This window comes from Pan troglodytes, chromosome 1, assembly GCF_028858775.2.
Source record: "Pan troglodytes isolate AG18354 chromosome 1, NHGRI_mPanTro3-v2.0_pri, whole genome shotgun sequence".
Taxonomy (NCBI): Eukaryota; Metazoa; Chordata; class Mammalia; order Primates; family Hominidae; genus Pan; species Pan troglodytes.
The window spans coordinates 160,931,596-160,949,751 of NC_072398.2; the positions used below are offsets into that span (position 1 = coordinate 160,931,596).

The 18,156-nt window shown below is 34.8% G+C and overlaps 1 protein-coding gene across 6 annotated transcripts in view; it reads right to left on the bottom strand.

Moving 5' to 3' along the window:
* Window positions 1-18,156, bottom strand: part of LRRC7 (leucine rich repeat containing 7) — a 571,260-nt gene that overhangs the window by 74,896 nt on the left and 478,208 nt on the right. For 4 of the 6 annotated variants that reach the window (XR_010153504.1, XM_063800431.1, XM_063800433.1 and 1 more), the window contains one exon: window positions 13,157-13,276. The exons of the other annotated variants lie outside the window; for them this stretch is intronic. Coding sequence is in view for 3 of the 4 variants with exons in the window: in XM_063800431.1 (XP_063656501.1) it covers window positions 13,157-13,276 (120 nt within the window). In the remaining variant the exon portion in view is untranslated. The remainder of the gene's footprint in view (window positions 1-13,156; window positions 13,277-18,156) is intronic. 6 annotated transcript variants of the gene reach the window in all.

Genomic DNA, 18,156 nt, shown 5'->3' on the forward strand with positions numbered 1-18,156 from the left:
TCCTTGCTTTGTCACTTTTTAGTTATGCAATCTTATGCAAGGTACCTAAGATTTCTGCTTATCAGATGAAAATGCAGATATAATAATTAGTGCTTAAGAGAGAATGGTGAAGATTAAAGAAGATAATGCAATACACTGAGTGTATTGCTTGAGATATAGCACTCTAATGGCAATGAGAACAAAAGTTCCTATCTGCAGAGTGAAGGTCTAACTGTCTGGCCATAGCAATAAATAACCACTGGAAAAAACTGATTTTAAACCTGTTGTAATCAATCAGTAACAACTTGCTTTAGAAACTGCACTTGAAGGTCAACCAGTCAGCAACAGTCTGAGTCAAGTAACCATGCTTCTCCCAGTGAAAGTTTTGCCAACTAACTCCTAAATATTCTAACTTCTGAACATCCACCAGTCACTCAACTCCTTGCTTCTTCAAATCCTATTTAGCTCAGAGTGGTTGTACCTTGCAAGTTATTTGTATGCAAGCAGTAAATTATGCATTTTGTTTCAGATGTTGAGATGTGGCCTCTTTTATGGATGGGGACAGAATATACCATAACGGACTAAATACATTCTGCCATAAGTCAAGATGATACTACTTACTCTGCACTATTAACATGACTAATATTTTAGGTTGCTGTGATTCATCTTTGTTTTTTCACCCCTAGATATTTCCATCCCCATCATTGTATATGTTTTTAATACAACCATCTAGGTAAAGAGAGGAGTCTGTATTCATGGATAACTAATTCAAAGAGATGCTAACTCATGACTTTGGTCTCATTAACAACCTATTGTTAGGAACAAAGCTAAATGAAAGTTAGCTTATCCATAATTCACATAGATTTTTATCCAAAATAATAAATATTATGATAGCTACCATTAATTAAACACTTACATAACAGGCACTGTGATAAGTATTTTACATCATAATCATGGTTAATTTTCAAAGCCACTCTATAAGATAAGCATCATCGTCCTTTCCTCTTAGATGGGAAAACTGAGAAGCAAAGTTTAATATGCTCAAGGGCCAATAAAGACAAAGTTAAGGTGAACATTTATCCTGAACTTTTGCTTAAAAGAAAGCAAAAGACAAGATCTTAGTAAGAACTAAAAAAAAAGCTGAGTTTTTTTCGTATTACAGTTTACTACATAGTTTAGTGTATCACCTATGCAAGGTACCCTGTATTAGTGTAATTATCATTTTGCTGGACGTGTCAATATTCAGTGCAGTTGTATCATTTTCACAGGTAGTTTTGGTGACAGGACTCAGGTTATTTTGTGGAAAATGGTGACAGCATCAACCAAGAAGGGTTAACAGAAATCGCAGAGAATATACTCAAGAAGTTTGATGTACTATGTTATTGAGAAACAAAATTAACAAAATGAACTAAATTCAATATGAAGAAAAGGCCCCTAGTGCTTAAGAGAACTTTTAAAGTTTAAGTTGTGCTTAGTGCTCCTAATTCTTTTTGTTCTGAGATTCACAAAGGTCACTAAAGAACTTGTAAATGTTTCATATTAAAGAACATGAAGGTTTGGAAAACAGATGCATTTCAAAATCTCTAAAAATTTTGATTTGCATAGACCAATAAAAACAAATTGAAGAGGACTCAAAAATTCTTTAAAAAATGTGACCAGTGCATGAGTTTCTCTCTTTTGAAAATGTAACAACAACAACAACAAAAAATACCAAGCAGTGCCAAAAAGTAATAGCTATATATATATATCAAATATATTCCTGGTGTTGAGGTTATTTAACAGTGCAATGGGCTATGCTATAATGTTTTCTGATTTTTTTTGTTGGGAGGGGTGTGTGTGATAAAATATATGAGGGGAATAATTAGTGGGTAGAGTAGGCTGTATACCCAGACAACACTGGATTCCAATCCTGTATCTCTCAATTTCATACCTCTAACTCCTGGTCCCATAAAGTTGTGAAGATGATATGAGAGTGTTTTGCAAGGTAAGCATCTTAGTACAGTGCCTACTGTATGTACTGTAGATATTCTTTTTCTGATTATAACAACCTATTAAGCTGAACCTTTTCATCCTGTTTTATTTGTATTTAGGCCAGCTTGATGCCAAAATCTATGTTCTCCCATTTCAGTGTCAGAAGACAAACTTGCACAAATATATGGAAGGAAGCTCTGCAGCTAAAAATAAAGGGGGCAGGAAGATGTTCCTTCTCCTGTCCTGGGGTTTTGGTGACATTTCATTCTGGTGGCACACTGCAGTAATTTTAGAGGGCATTCAAAATGTTTGCTGATCTTGAATTTTTTGGAGTCAGATACTGGTAATATACTTCAGTGTCTCCAATGACACATAAAAAGTGAGGTGGTAGAACCTTTCACTTCAGTGTAAGTGTCTTAGCATAGCAGCTGGCTGATATACAAAGGCAGTCATCTCTGGCATATTGAATCTCTGTAAGTACATTCTCCTATGATTAAATGTCAACCAACAAAACATACCTATGGATTTAGGAAATTATTAGCCAAAATTAAAAAACAATGGAGTATCCTTAATAGCAGAATGATGAAACTGAGGATGAGTCTACACTTTTCAACCTATGGTTTGTTTTGTGATGATGCTGACATATATTCCCAAAATGGAAGATGTTAAGAGTAACGATAAAAGTTTGACAACAATTTATTTCACCCGTAAGATTTCTAAGAACCTACAGCTAGTAGAGTAAGTCAGATAAAGATCAAGTGGCAAGAAATGGCATCTTATCATTTTGACATCTCTATCTGGCAACTATCCTTGATCTCTGCCAGCTGTCATGTTATGTAGAACTTCAAGTTAACAGTGAAGAACCCCCAGGAGTTATGTCTGTACTTCATTGGTCCATAAGCAAATGAGAACAATCTTCTCCATCACTGGGAGTAATACCAGTCTCAATCATCACTTCTCATCACATATTCAACCAGGAACATTTTTATGGCATTGGATTAATTCTGCATTTTTGCTTTTAGATTTCTCCCCAAACAAAGACAATATAAATGCTATTGAGTTATCTCAATTTTCTGAAGAACAGTCATTTGTTTTAAGGAACATCTATGTCAAATATTGATGGAGTAAGTACTTTAATCTGCCCGTTTTCCTATTGCTTAATCTGTGGCAAATTTATTTTCTACCTCTGACTTGATAGCTTTTTGACAGACATTTTTGGCTTTACACTTTTATTAAGGAAATAATTTAGAGTGAGACTGGATGAGGACAATCCCCGATTTTGTGACAGTGATGTCCTTCAATACTGCAGACAGTTGTATTGTTGCACTGGTATTAGGAAATAAAGGTATGCTTTGTGAGTTAAAGAATAATGTTGTCTTAAGAAAAATCCAATACAAAAGTGACTGTAAATTAAACAATATTCTATTCAGCTGTCATTTTTGCTTTAGGTTAGAGATTTTTTTCCATTCACATTTTCACAACCTCCTATCCCCATTATTTCTGAGAACAAATCTAATAACAATAGAAATAGAGTAAGCTTTAAAAACACCTATGAATTAAATAATACTAAAATCAATCAATTAGAAATATATTATCCTAGCTCTTCAGATTAACAAAATACATATTTGAAATGGATCATTAAATAAATTATTTCATTGATTTTTTCAAACCCTTTTTCCTGATTCAGCTTCTATTACTAAGTCATGGAGCTGCCTCTGAAAGGTCTTATTTCCATGGAATTTTTGATTTCCTCCAGGTCATGTACTTTGGTTTATTTGGCATTGGCTAATAATTCTTAACAAGGAAGTCTACATATGTATATACCATCTCTATCTTATATCAATAATTTGCAGTTAGGGGGACAGTAACTGTAATTGGACGTATTTAGTCTTATTTTCCCAAGTATAGCAAAAGGCATGGCTCTATTGATTTTCTGGAAAAAAATAACATGATAATATATAAATTAGGATATATTTTAAAAGAGTATATGGAATTCATCTGAATAAGATTACTGGCAAAGTTACGTAAAAGGAGTGCAACTTGATTTGAGCCTGCAGATATTCATATAATTGTTCTTTGGATTGTTCTGCACAATACAATTTTTACAACCTCAACAGTGCATTTTTATTCTGTTCCAGAGCAATAACTAATGTTACTGCCATAAAGACCATACCGAAACAAGTTTAGTAGGGATACAGGCATAGATTTGATAGGCGGGGAAAGTAAAGGGGTGTCTTAATATATCACTAATATATCACTAAATATAAGCATCAGAAATCTCAAAAGCCTCCTATTGGTGTTTGGTAGGTGCCTGACAATGTTGTCAGTAAATGACCGCTAATCAAAAGTTCTATAAGGTATAATTTTCATCTACCTACCTCTCCTTCTCCTAACCTGTCCTAACTTGGAGGATGTTTGTGTGACAGTGGTTGACTGCCTCTCAGGTGACCGGCATGATTGTAACTACTATTTAAAAGTTCCTTTTCAACCAGAGGTGAAATTAAAGAGTAGGTACTTATTAGTCACACAAATAATTCAGTTCTAGGTTATTTCTAGTAGATACCAAAACTCCAAGGAAAGTATGGTTGCATTTCCGTAGATCTAGAGGTAATTTTCAAAGTCTCACTGGAGATGAAGGCTCTTTTTATTTGGACACATTTGATATCTTCCTACTTTTCCACTTTTTTATGTCCTGAAAAAAATGGCTTTTGGTCAAGAGAAAAACTGCATAATTTCTGTTTAAGAAATGTCTCTCCAGGAGCTACAGATTGTGCCAAACATTTTTTAAATTAAAAATTATAATTATATGATTTAATCAATCTGGCCTTTCACTGAACTCATTTCTTGTTTCTGGGCAGAGCTTACTGACAGTGAATGCATTTGGCTGCTGTCTCTTGAAGCTACTTTTCCTCAGCAGCCTCAGCATAATATGCTGTTACCACAGAAACCAATGCAGTCTTTATACTGCTTGACACAAAGTTCTAAGTGACACCACCGAAAGGAGGGTAGGGGAACAAGATGAGGGAAACAGAGAATCTCCATCTATCTAATGACTCAAAAGATCCCTTTTCCTAGCATTTAGAAAGCTGTTTGGAATTGAGAATGACTCTCTGAAAGGAACTCCAATTTGTTTCTGAGTTTTAGGGACTGCCTAGTCTACCAGAAACAACATTAACTCTGATCAGTGAAAACTTTGCTACTCTCGGAGGAGAAAAATGAGGCTTGGGAAAGAGAACCAGGAAAGAGAAGTGATGATTGAGACTGGTATTACTCCCAGTGATGGAGAAGATTGTTCTCATTTGCTTATGAGGCTTGGGAAAGAGAACCAGGAAAGAGAAGTGATGATTGAGACTGGTATTACTCCCAGTGATGGAGAAGATTGTTCTCATTTGCTTATGGACCAATGAAGTAAAGACGTAACTCCTGGGGGTTCTTCACTGTTAACAACATGCATTTCTTTGGGAGGGAAAAAATACAAAGCCTAAGGCAAAAAACAATTCTACTTGATATATTTGCTTCTGTACAAAAGGAGAATTTAGTTACAGCATTGACAATCACTCAGGTTTTAGAATCATTTTTCAATTTCAATTTTACTCTAAACCAGAACGATATTCTTGACTTTGAGGTTAACGGAAATAAGAAACAATTCTATTTCCGCATCTCTTATATGTAATATTTACCTGGTTGATTTTCATATCTGCTTCTTCCACATCTTGACTTGCTTGCTTACAGCCTCATGATCTACTCTACTTTCTGCCATCTATTTTTTTCCAATATTTAAATCCTCATCTCTCTCTCTCATCTATTTCAGACTTTCTTCTATTTCTATTTAAATAAGCTACATTCACCCCAACCTTTTGACATAAGGGACCTCAACAGCACAATGCCTATTCTCAGTTAAATTAAAAAACCAAAAATTATAGTTACTTTTATTCCAGTTCTACATACACAGAGTACTGATAGCAATATTTCTTTTCAGTGGAAAACAATTTCAATAAATTTACTTTTCAGTGACTGTAATTTAATGATTTTTTTTGGGGGGGGGTGGGGTTGGAGTTTTGCTCTTGTCACCTAGGCTGGAGTGCAGTGGCATGATCTCTGCTCACTGCAACCTCCACTTCCTGGGTTCAAGTGATTCTCATGCCTTATCCTCCCCAGTAGCTGGGACTACAGACGCACACCACCACACCTAGCTAATTTTTTTTGACATTTTTAAAGTAGAGACAGGGTTTTGCCTTGTTGGCCAGGCTGGTCTCAAACTTCTGGCCTCAAGTGATCCGCCTGCCTCGGCCTCCCAAAGTGCTAAGTGCTGGGAATACAGGTGTGAGCCACCACAACTGGACATAATTATCTATTTTAGATATTTATAAAATAATAAAATGTATTTATTTAAATTTCTAGATATATAGGTTAAGGTGATTTTTCTTAAGTTGTACTTTTAAATATCTTTTAAATAACTTGTACTTATTTTAAATGACATTGGTTTACTCTGATCTTCTGAAAAGTTTTTATAATAGACTGACTTATATTACCAAGTAAAATCCCAGTAGGAATTTGATCCAGTTATTTTAAAGCACAAATGATGATTTGGCCATATGGTTGACAGAAAAACAATTTATGATTTTCAAAAGATATTTTAGATCTTACCTTTCTAAATTTTTATAGAAAGAAGCATTGAAATGTATTACATTAAAAAACATGACAAATGCCATAATTAAAATAAGAAATGAATATTCCTCCTGAGAAACTTAATAAAAAAATCTTTAAAAAAGTATTTTAGAAAAAGCAAAAATGACAATTTGGGGTTGGGGTGGGGGTGGGGTAAAGGAAGAATAATAAGAACTTGAAAATGACCACACACACACACACACACACACACACACACACACACTTTCTTCTAGTTTCTTCTTCTGATAAATTCCTAGGCATGTCTCAGAGATGACAATCCTGGCAATCCTGAAGTGCTTAATAGCTGAACTGATATTGTAGATGTGAGAAAATCACAGGCAAGTTCAGCATAAGAGGTAAGTTTGTGAGCCAAAACCAATCAGCAAATTTTTAAAGCCTTCCTCTTCCTCTGTGTCCATCCTGATATTGACCCTTGTTATCCATCTTTATTACTCCAACTGCCAAGTCATTATGCACTTAACCTAGAACACTCAGGGAGGGAACAGACACTCAGGGTGGAAAGAGTCACTGATGCTAAAGGAGACCTTTGAATGCCTAGTCTTTTGTTACTAAAGAATTTTCAGATTTTAAAATGCTAGGATTTTATAGTTTCTTGGTTATCCATTCCAGAAGCGAAGTGTTTGGTTTCATTGGTTTTAATATGTCACTGTAGCCTTTTGGCTGCAATGTTTTTCTGCTCCATCATTCTAACATACTCTTGCAGATATTATCCTTTAATTTTACATTTTATGGATATTCAATGTGTTTAAGACTCCTAATACTTTTAAAAGAGTATCATTTTAGAATTAGGGCAAAACAGCCTTGTCATCCCTATAGAGGATTTGACCAAATCAGAGTGCAATGTCTGAATTTAAAATAACATGTTTTTGCATTTATCTTTTATAGTATCACCTTCATATTATTTTCTGTTACATATAGGAGGGAAATATAAAATGATAAGTTACCCAGGTGAGCTTGGCAAGTAACCTAACCTCTGAGTATGAGTTTCTTCTTTAACAAAATAATAGTGCTTACTTCATATAGTTGCTGTGAAAGTTAGATAAAGAAATACATTAAAGCATTTAACACAATGCCTTATGTAAAGATTTAATACATGAAACCAAATATTCTGACTATAGTGACTGTGGCATAATCCAATAGACTGTAGGAGTAACAGAAGTGATGTAATTAGACTCTAAAATACAAATTCTCCTTCTGAAACCATGGTTGTTTTCAGCAATTGCAAAAGTTTTAAACAGCAGTTCTTAAAGTATTCATATAATACTGCCTGGAATTTTGGGGTGGCAGATTTACATAGCTATAAAATGTTCTTCTAGCAGTGAATCCTAACTTTTAATACTAATAGACATCAAAATTTGAGATTTTGGGCCGGGCACAGTGGCTCTCGCCTATAATCCCAGCACTTTGGGAAGCTGAGGCGGGCAGATCACTTGAGGTCAGGAGTTTCAGACTAGGCTGGCCAACATGGCAAAATCCTGTCTCTACTAAAAATACAAAAATCAGCCAGGCGTGATGGTGAATGCCTGCAATCCCAGCTACTTGGGAGGGTGAGGCGCGCGAATCACTTGAACCCAGGATGGGGAGGCTGCAATGAGCCGAGATCACACCACTGCACTCCAGCCTGGGTGACAGAGCAAGACTCTGCCAAAAAAAAAAAAAAATGTGAGTCTGGGACTGCATAGCAAGAGAGGAATAAAATCTACCACCTACTTTTACTCCCTTAAAAAAAAAAAGACAGCATTTAACACTCTTGGCATTTTTCCATCACTTTGCCACTCTCAGGTGCACAGGACAGGGACAATAGATACAGGAGCAAAATTCTGAGAAATAAACACTTCTTGTCCAATTACTTTATGTGTCTAAGGTTTTGGATCCACAGCTTGGAAGACACCCACATTTGTTCTCTATAGTGCTTGAAGTACTGGCTGGCATGGCCATGAGTAACCAAAAATCTATGATAGCCAGAACAGAGAGCCACAAGTTCAGTCAAAGACTTTCCATAATTTCCCTCCAAATCCCTACAGCATTACTGTGGTTTCTGATGGCTTAGTTAGAGAGATAAGATTTAAAAAAAAAAAATCTACAGAGGCTTGGAGAAATAGACTCAAATTGGACACTGGCTAAGAATTCTTCACCACTTATTCTCCTTTGATTCCCCATTCAATTTATAGTTCACTTTCTATCTTTCCATTCCCATTATGTCTAGCCTAACTGCTCACTCCGTGACAACTGCAAAAATAATATTAACTTTTAAAAATGTCATTGTAGAATCAAATAGAAACCCAATAACTAATAGTACAATTATCGCATCTATTTCAGTAAATTTTGCAGCCCAGGCTAATACTCCCATGACCATTTTTCTTTCCTTAGGTTGAGTCTCACTGAATATTAACTTGACTATTCAACTAATATATAATATATAACAAAAACTAAATTTGAATATTTAAAGTGGTCCTTATTCTCTCTACTCTGAGAGGTGATAGGTGGACATATCTATTTATAGGTTCAGAAATCTCGGATTTTAGGCAAAATTGCTATAATATGGGATAATCAGAACCTGCTTATCATAATAGTAGGAAGAAGACATCGTACATTTAGTACATTATTTCTTTCTTGAGTTTTACAGGTTTCTTTACTTACCCCTTAATGCAGAGTCCTATGGATTCCCCCCCCCAACATTTAAGCAAATTGCTTTTGCTGAGATCACCAATGACCTCCTTGTTGCTAAATCCAAGGAGCCTTTAGTCATACTTATCTTGCTTGACGTTTTTGTGCATCATTTGACAGTTGACCGTTCCCTCCTTAAAACATTTTTCCCTCACTATTTCCAAAGTGTTACTTTCCCTTGTTTTTCCTTTACATGTTTCTTGCATAATTGAAATTGAGAGCCCTGTCTACTCTACGCCAACTGACAAGACAAAGCCAGTCATATAACTCCATTTCTTTTTCTAGGATGGGAAGTTCTTAGCTCTTTTGGGTCAATGAGATGTAAGATAAGGCTTGTTGAAAGACTCAGGGAAGAAAGGTTTTGCACATAAGAGAGAGCTACAATAGAGGCTTACTTCTCTCTCTTGCTGGATTTGAAAGAGGAAGTTCATATTACCAATCGCCATTGGTAGTAATCTTATAATTATGAGAGAAACCAGTTTTAGGATAGAGCCAACAGCGTGAGGGCAGAGTGGAATGGGAAAATAAAACGCTAAGTATTTAACAAGAGAGAACCAAGTACTAAAGTTGAGGCATAGTATAAATCTCAACTACTTCTTATGTTTAGTGAAGTATTTCCTTGAAGTTCAACGTTTCCCTTGAATTTTCTACAGCTTGCAGTAAAATCGCTGTATTGATCTAATCTTTGATTTTTTCTTTTCTGCCTATTCTTCCTATGTACTGTACATGTCTTAAATGTTGGTGTTCCACGGAGTTCTGTTCCATGGAGTTCTGGGTCATCCTTCTACCTCACTCATGGCTCAATACTACATGTTCTAATGATTCCTAAATTTGAATCTCCAGCTAAGTTTTCTCTACTGAACTCAGGATAAATATATCCAAACATCCACTGCACATTTCCACTCGGATGCCTTAAAGCTACCTCAAATCAACATGTAAAAACCTAAACTCTTCTCTCTTCCTCCAATTCCACCTATTACTCTTTCTGTATTTCCCATCTTAGTGAATGGAACATCATCACTCACTTGACCACATTAGAAGCTTGGGTATCAACCTTGGAACTTTTATCTATCTCTATGCCCTATGTCCAATCACAAGATTGTTTTGGTTCTAATATTTATCATGATATTGGATCTATGAATTTGTTATGGTTTGGCTCTGTGTCCCTACCCAAATGTCATGTTGAATTGTAATCCCCATGTGTTGAAGGAGGGACCTAGTGGGAGGTGTTTGAATCATGGGAGTGGATTTTCCTCTTGCTGTTCTTGTGATGGGGTTCTTATGAGATCTGGTTGTTTAAAGGTATATAGCACTTCCCCCTTCTCACTTTCTGTCCTACCATCATTGGAAGACATGCTTGCTTCCCCTTTGCTTCCACAATGATTGTAAGTTTCCTGAGGCCTTCCTAGCTATGCCTCCCATACAGCCTGAGGAACTGTGAGTCAATTAAACCTCTTTTCTCTATAAATTACCCAGTCTCAGGTAGTTCTTTATAGCAATGTGAGAATGGACTAATACAGCATTTCTTTCCACCACCCATTGTTTCCATTGACTTTCACCTGAATTACTATAGAATCTTCCTAACTAGTTCCATTGCGTCCAGTCTTTCTCCTCACTAATTCATTCTCTGAAAAGCTGTCAGAGTGCTCTTTAAATAAAAACTTGATCATGTCCTTTCTCTGTTTAAAATACTTTATATTCCCCTTCTCATTTCCCACAGGATAAATCCCAGCATGATCTGGCTTCTGCTTATCCCTCTAGTCTTATTTGACACCACTGCTCTTAGTTTCCTCACTAAACAGGTGCCCTTTCCAGGTACTGTCATAGCCCTGTATCCCATCTTAGCATTAACCACATCATATTATATTTACTTGTGGTGCTGAATATTACCCAATAGTCAAATTAATAACATGCATAAAATAAATGCCTGTAAATCAGTGGCATTACCAAATATTTTGGATAAAATAAAATTTGATATTTAATGCATTTTTGAAGTATTGAAGTGGTCATCAAGGGAAAAATCACTTAAGTAACAAAGAGTGTAAGTATGTAATACATATGTAGGTTACAAAGCACAATTATAAAATGAACACTCATGAGCTTAGAAAGTAGAGTGTAGGCCGGGTGCGGTGGTTCATGCCTGTAACCCCAGCACTTTGGGAGGCTGAGGCGGGCGGATCAGGAGGTCAGGAGATCTACACCATCCTGGCTAACACGGTGAAACCCTGTCTCTACTAAAAATTGGCCAGGCATGGTGGCAGGCCCCTGTAGTCCCAGCTACTCGGGAGGCTGAGGCAGGAGAATGGCGTGAACCTGGGAGGTGGAGATTGCAGTGAGCAGAGATCGCGCCACTGCGCTCCAGCCTAGGCGACAGAGCAAGACTCCATCTCAAAAAAAAAAAAAAAAAAAAAAAGTAGAGTGTAAAGAACCATAATTCAATTTCAGAATTAGAATAGTTCCAGCAATAATATCCACTTTCTCCCTGATTCCATCCCCTACTTTACCTTTAGAGATAACCACAATTCTGAATACTACATTTACCATTTACTTATAACAATAGGTTTCTTCTGTACTTATGCTTAAATAGCATATTTTGAGTTTTGCTTGTTTTGGGATTTGTAAACATGGTATTACATATGTATGCCATTTCCAGAAACTTTTTTTTCCATTCAAATTATGTTTCTAAAGTTAATACACATTATTGTAATTATAGTTTACTAATTTTTATTGCTTTGAAATATTCCTTTGTGTAATTAACAGAATTTATTTACATACTCTCCTGGTGGTAAACATTTGGCTTTTCCCAGTTTTCTGGTATTGGAAACATTTCAAGTACCCTGAATGACATGTATGATAATTTTTCTAGTTTAATACCTTAAGAGGAGAATTGATGGAATGTCGGGTATGTGCATATTCAGCTTTGCAGGAAAATTTGTTACCAAAGTGATAATGTTTCATATTCCAATAAGAAGTCTAAAAGAGTTTCCATTGCTCTTATACCTACAAACGACTTGTATTTTTCAGATTTCTTAATTTTTGCCAGTCTAGTAAATGTAAATGGCATATCTTTTGCATTTCCCTGATTGATAAAAAGGTTCAGTTTTGTTTTAGTATTTATTTACCCACCTGATTCCCCTTGTATTTTACCAGTTTAAAAAACTGTGTTGTATGTCTTCATTACTGATTTGTAAGAGCTTTAAAAAATATATTTTAGAATACAAATTCTCCCTTCTCTCATATATGTGGCAAGTATCTTATCCCAAGTTGTGGCTTTCTTTTTACTCCTGTTGTGGGGATCTGTTATGTAATATTATAATTACCTACTTATCACTCAGCACACCTTACTAGATAAAAAGGCTCTTGAAGTAAGAAACTGTCTTTTTCATTTTTGTTTCCTCAATATCTAGCAAGTGCTCCACACATAGCAATGTACATATAGTTGTTCACTAAATGTTTGCTGAATCAATTGTCATAACTTTAGAAATAGTGAATCAAATTTTCTTTTATGCAAACTGGTTACAACACACTGTTAAAGCCAAGAGAGTCGGAAGTATGTCACATATCATTCTATATGTGCCTTTCAAAGGTGGGTGGTAAGAGGTAAGAGTATCTGTAGAGAGGTTGCAGGATGTTGTTTGTAAACATTCATTACCAACTTTGAACAGTTGGCAGTGTTTATTTTCCATTCATTTCAATGTACTTACAGTCAACCAAACTCGTGTAGTAGCATAATATTTACCTTAAAGTTATCACAAACTTAGAAATTATGATAAGACACAAAATATTTATCATATATTGCAGTAGATTGTGCAAGGTTCATGGTTTGTCTTGTTAATTAAAAATTGGTTACCTTTTTAGTAATGGTGTCCGGAGGTACATCCCGCCTCCCAAGTGGATAAGGATTCCATTGGCCACTAGGAGATACATCTTCTTGTCCATTGTCTAAAATGTTGCTTTGCTGGGACGGGGTCTATTGCAAAAATGGTATGGCATTCTTTAGTGATGTAGTAGAAGTTTACCATAGTTTTCTGAAAAGAGTCCCTAATGATCATGGTAAAATTAATTTTGTTTAATTGCAGAAAAACATACATCCTGAACTGGAAATATTATATACTATTTACTGGGTAAGAACTGTAAATTGAAAGCTTTTTGGAAGCAATGAAAAATGCAATTAAAATAACCATCTTAGAGTTGTTCACTGAATTTTAAGGAAAAATTTAGATTATTTACAGTACCTGAATAAAAATAATCAGAATAAAATTAACCAATTGTTACAATTATTAAAAACACGGCACTTAAAACTTGCTTAATTTTAGTATAATCTCACCATTTAGAATAGAAATTGAAACCATACAATACATAGAATATAAGTTCTAATATTCTAAGCCATAACCTAAAATAAATTTTATAAGGTTGTATTGATTCTGGGAGAATATGCCTTGCACTAAACCCAAATAGTGCTAACACTGGCATAGTGCAAGATTTATGGTACTATGGCGTTATCAACAAATAGCTTTGGGGGGACATCAAAAATATGCTATTAAAAATGTGCTATTAGAATCATAGTGTAAGTAAATCATGACTGTTTGGATTACCAAATTTATTTATTTATATAAATGATATATATTAAAATTTAAACTCGTCATAAATATTTTATTTTGGCTGATTTCATGCTTATTATTTTTAACAAATACTAATACCTGCCTGTCTTTATTTTGGGTGAATTTCATATTCTAACCTGAGTAATAGCAAGCAATCACATACCATCAGAAAGCCTCCAGTGGAGGGATGTACAATGGTATATTTACATATATTTTCACAAAGGCTCCTTTCTTCCCTAGTGTGTAAGATACACAAGTACTGCTTGGTTTCCTGAGGGAATTCTTCTGTGGTTGAGCTATTATACTCCAGTGTTTCCTATGCCATTTTCTGCACATGTTCTAAAGGATCCCTACTGATAAAGCCCAGCTAGAGAGTGTGCAGCTATACTTTGTGTAAGGAATTGTCCTCCCACCCTACCTAGAAAGGGAGAACTGGGCTATTCTCATCAAAACATGTTAAAAATGGGCGTTTGCTAAGCTTTATCTGGTTATATTGAGTGGTCTTAGTTTGTTCTCTTCTGAAAAACAATGATAGAACCTCCTTACCTGCATTCTAACCACAAGCATTTTTTTAAAGGCATTGCTTGGAAAAATTCTAAAATAGGATTTAATATGACACTAGATGAAGTCTTCCTAGGATCTAATGGATATAATGAAAATTAACTCAGTTTTCTTCTTGTTCTTTGGTTATGTGAATTCTTTTTTCATAAGCCTATCAAAAAGTATGAAAAAAAAAAGAGAAAAAAGGTACTGAATTTAAGCTCCTGAGTTAGGAATGAATTGATGTGTGTTTATTTGAAAAATTCAATCTAGACAACATGTTTAAAGTATGTGTTACTTCAAAATTAGCAGGTAGCTATTCAATGACTGTCTGTTTTCCAGCATCGCTTTTCTAGTGTTTACCTTTTCCAGATTAATATGTTTACATATGCCCATACACAATTTTTTCTAGATATTAAAATATGGTAAATAAAAATTAAAATTAAGAGTTAAAACATAATTATTCGGGTTAAGCACTACTGGCCAGGGTTTTCTTTTTGAATTTTTAGTATTTATCTTTTCTGACTTAGTTTGTTTGCTAGTGAAGTGGGATAATTAGTATGTTCATTTGGCCAGGTCTGTGCAATGTAGAATTTTAAGAAGTGGCCACAATTTAACACAGGTTTCCTTTTTCTCCACATCCTCCCCAACTCTATCTGTATTTCCTCCACCCAGACATGTTTCCAGTTACAGAGAAACTGAGAATTACAAAATTCTTTTTGGTGTTAAAAAATGCGAAATCCTTTTAGTCAAAATCCTAATATAATGGTGTAGGTGCTTCACTAGTTTATAAATTAATCTATTTCTTTTCAAAATTAGAATTAACAATCACACCAAGTCTCTATTACAGGGGCCAAAAGGAACATAAACATGCAGACACATTAAAAAGATACTTTCACTAGGTAGCAAAATTAAAGGAAATTCCTGAAAGCAATTTCCTTTTAAGAATACTCTGGCCTTTTTGTTTTTCTTGCATGAGACACCTTAGGGATGGCTTAAGTCTGCAGAAATAGAAAGATCATTAAAAACAATTTACTGACATTTGGTGATGGTGGTGGTGGTGGTGGTGCAGACCAAAAAGAGAATCATGTGCATATTCTTTCCCAAAGGAGTATAGCTATTGTATATAAATTGAGTAGCTCAGCAGTTAAAATTCTATTAAAGGCTAAAAGGAGCTACTGAAAAATGTTAAAAAAATGAAGCTATCACTGTTGAAATTTAATATTCCAGAGAAAATAATTGAACTGAGGTTCAGCTATTAATTCAATTATTTTTTTGTACCATATTCTTGATATTTTCTTTGGATATTTTAAGGAGTAAGAATGAGTTTTATTTTCCTCATCATATATAACTAAATATAATAACACAGAAAATCATCACAATGCACTATTTCCTTAGCTTCTAAATTCTGCAGGTCTTTAAATATTTCAAAATAATACAGAAGATGGCTGGTGTGATTTAGTGAAAAATCAGAAATTGTATTTGATAAGACATGCAATAATGCTGAGTAGAAGTCTTGTGGAACAAATGCTATGCCCAAAGATGAGTGTGGGTATTTGTGGATTTAACATTCGTAATTTTGACTGCTATGAATGATCACAAGTGTCTATTTGATCAAGTAATTTCTAATTTTGCTGAGACATAAACGTGCATGCATATGTATTCCTCCTTCTCTATATCTATATATGTCGGCACATTTGTATGAGTAAGTGCATGCATGTGTGTTCTTATGTATATATGTGTGTATAAACATGTGTGTGCACAGTAGTCACATAAGTGAGTTAAATAAGCTTAGATGGTACAGCAGCTTTGCTAATTGATGGGTGTACAGTATGCTTGTGAAATCACACTTATTATTACAATTATATGAGAGTGGTATTAGAATTTGGCAATTTGCAAAGGTCTCAGGGCATATCTCTTAAGAATACAAGGATCTCTTTTGCTAAATAATTGGCACATGGTTCATAAAGGACATTACCACAGATTCAAAAATCTGCAGTAAAAATTGTTAAAAACAATCTCCCCCAAAGTTTTTCCAGTGAAATTATTGTTATATTATTCATTTCCATCTTATCTTTTGGAAAAAATAGGTATTACAAAGGTAAAAATATGCCAAGCCTGGATCTAAATGACAGTGATTTCATAGGCTTCAATCTGAAGGTGGTAATATAATGCCCAAGTTATTTTTAAACCAGAATTCCATTATAACGAAATTCCACATGAGTACTAAATTATTATTTTGGTAAATTTAGTCACTGTCTATAAGAATTTATTTGGATTTATAGGCTGAAAGCTTTTTTCATAATTAGAAAGGTAAGTGAATCTTTCTTGAGGGACAGGTAGCCAATAATAAATGCAGCAGAATCAATAGAAATTATAGGCATGAGTTGCCCTGAGGTGCAGCATAAATCTTGCTTTGCTTTCAGCAGAAAAAACTGCATTAAATAAGCCCCTAAGTCTTGGCACTAGGGTGAATAAATGCATACCAAATGTTGGTACTATCTGATACTGAGTCATTTGCATATATCCAGAAAGAAAGGACATTAGACATTTAAAAATAGTTTAGGTGCAAATATTGCTATCTAAATTTCTCTAACTCAAAATCTGGTAGGATGAATATCAACTAACTAATTTCAATCAACTTTAGTAAAACAGATAGTGAGGCCAATTTCTTCCATGCAAAATTCTATGATAAGATAATTTATTACATATATTTCTACTATTTTAGCCTTCCCTCACCTGAAATTATAATTAATTTATATTAATGCCTAATTCAATAAGCCAACAAGCAGTGGATGCTATGGTATGCTGTTATGGTGGTAGAAATTAAAGAATGAACAAGAGAAAATTATCAATTTATCCATTATAGAAGAGACCACACTATTTATATTAGCAGCCGGCCACTTGCAGACATGGGGATAGGAAAGGCCAATGATTTTCTCCCCAGCCCTGCTTGTGTCTAGGGCTGCAGTAGCCTGGATGATTAATGAGTTATTTTCTTGGATCCATAACCTTAAGCCTTTCACTGCTACCAAAAATAATTCTTGGTGATACTGAGTGCTCAGGAAATGCAAGTGGATCTGAAAAAGCACAAGATAATTACTGGCATTCATTAAACTCAGCTAACTAAGAAAGCACTAACCTGTAGCACACAGGGCATGATTGGGGTCATGATATGTTTTGGATTAGTTAATATATTCTACTTGTGTATTCTTTTCTCCATCCTATAATATCTACTTCTCTAGATTATTTTGAAGACAATGTGAGGTAATAATGCGTATGGAAGAGCTTTTTAACCTATGAGTCATGTTCTATGAAAATGTTAGGTTTTACAAACATTTGAGAAAGCATCATCATAGAGTAGAAAGAGTATGTATGTGGGCACCAGGCAGAAGCAGATTTAAATTCTACCTACTACTATGCTAAGTGCAGGAGTTATGACAGTGAAACAGTGACAATACAGGTGAGTTCTTTTGTGTGACACATGAGCCTCAGTTTCCTCATCTATACAATGGAGATAAATATGTACTTTGAGGGTTTTATGAGTTGCAAGACAAAATATAGTTAAAGTACCTCACAGCACCAGGTACATAGTAGATTCTCAATAAATCCTTGTCTTTATTATTCTCCCAGTGGAAATATCTATCCATTCTACCATTAATTTTGATATTAAAAATGCTGGTTTGAACTAGCATTTTACAATTTGTAT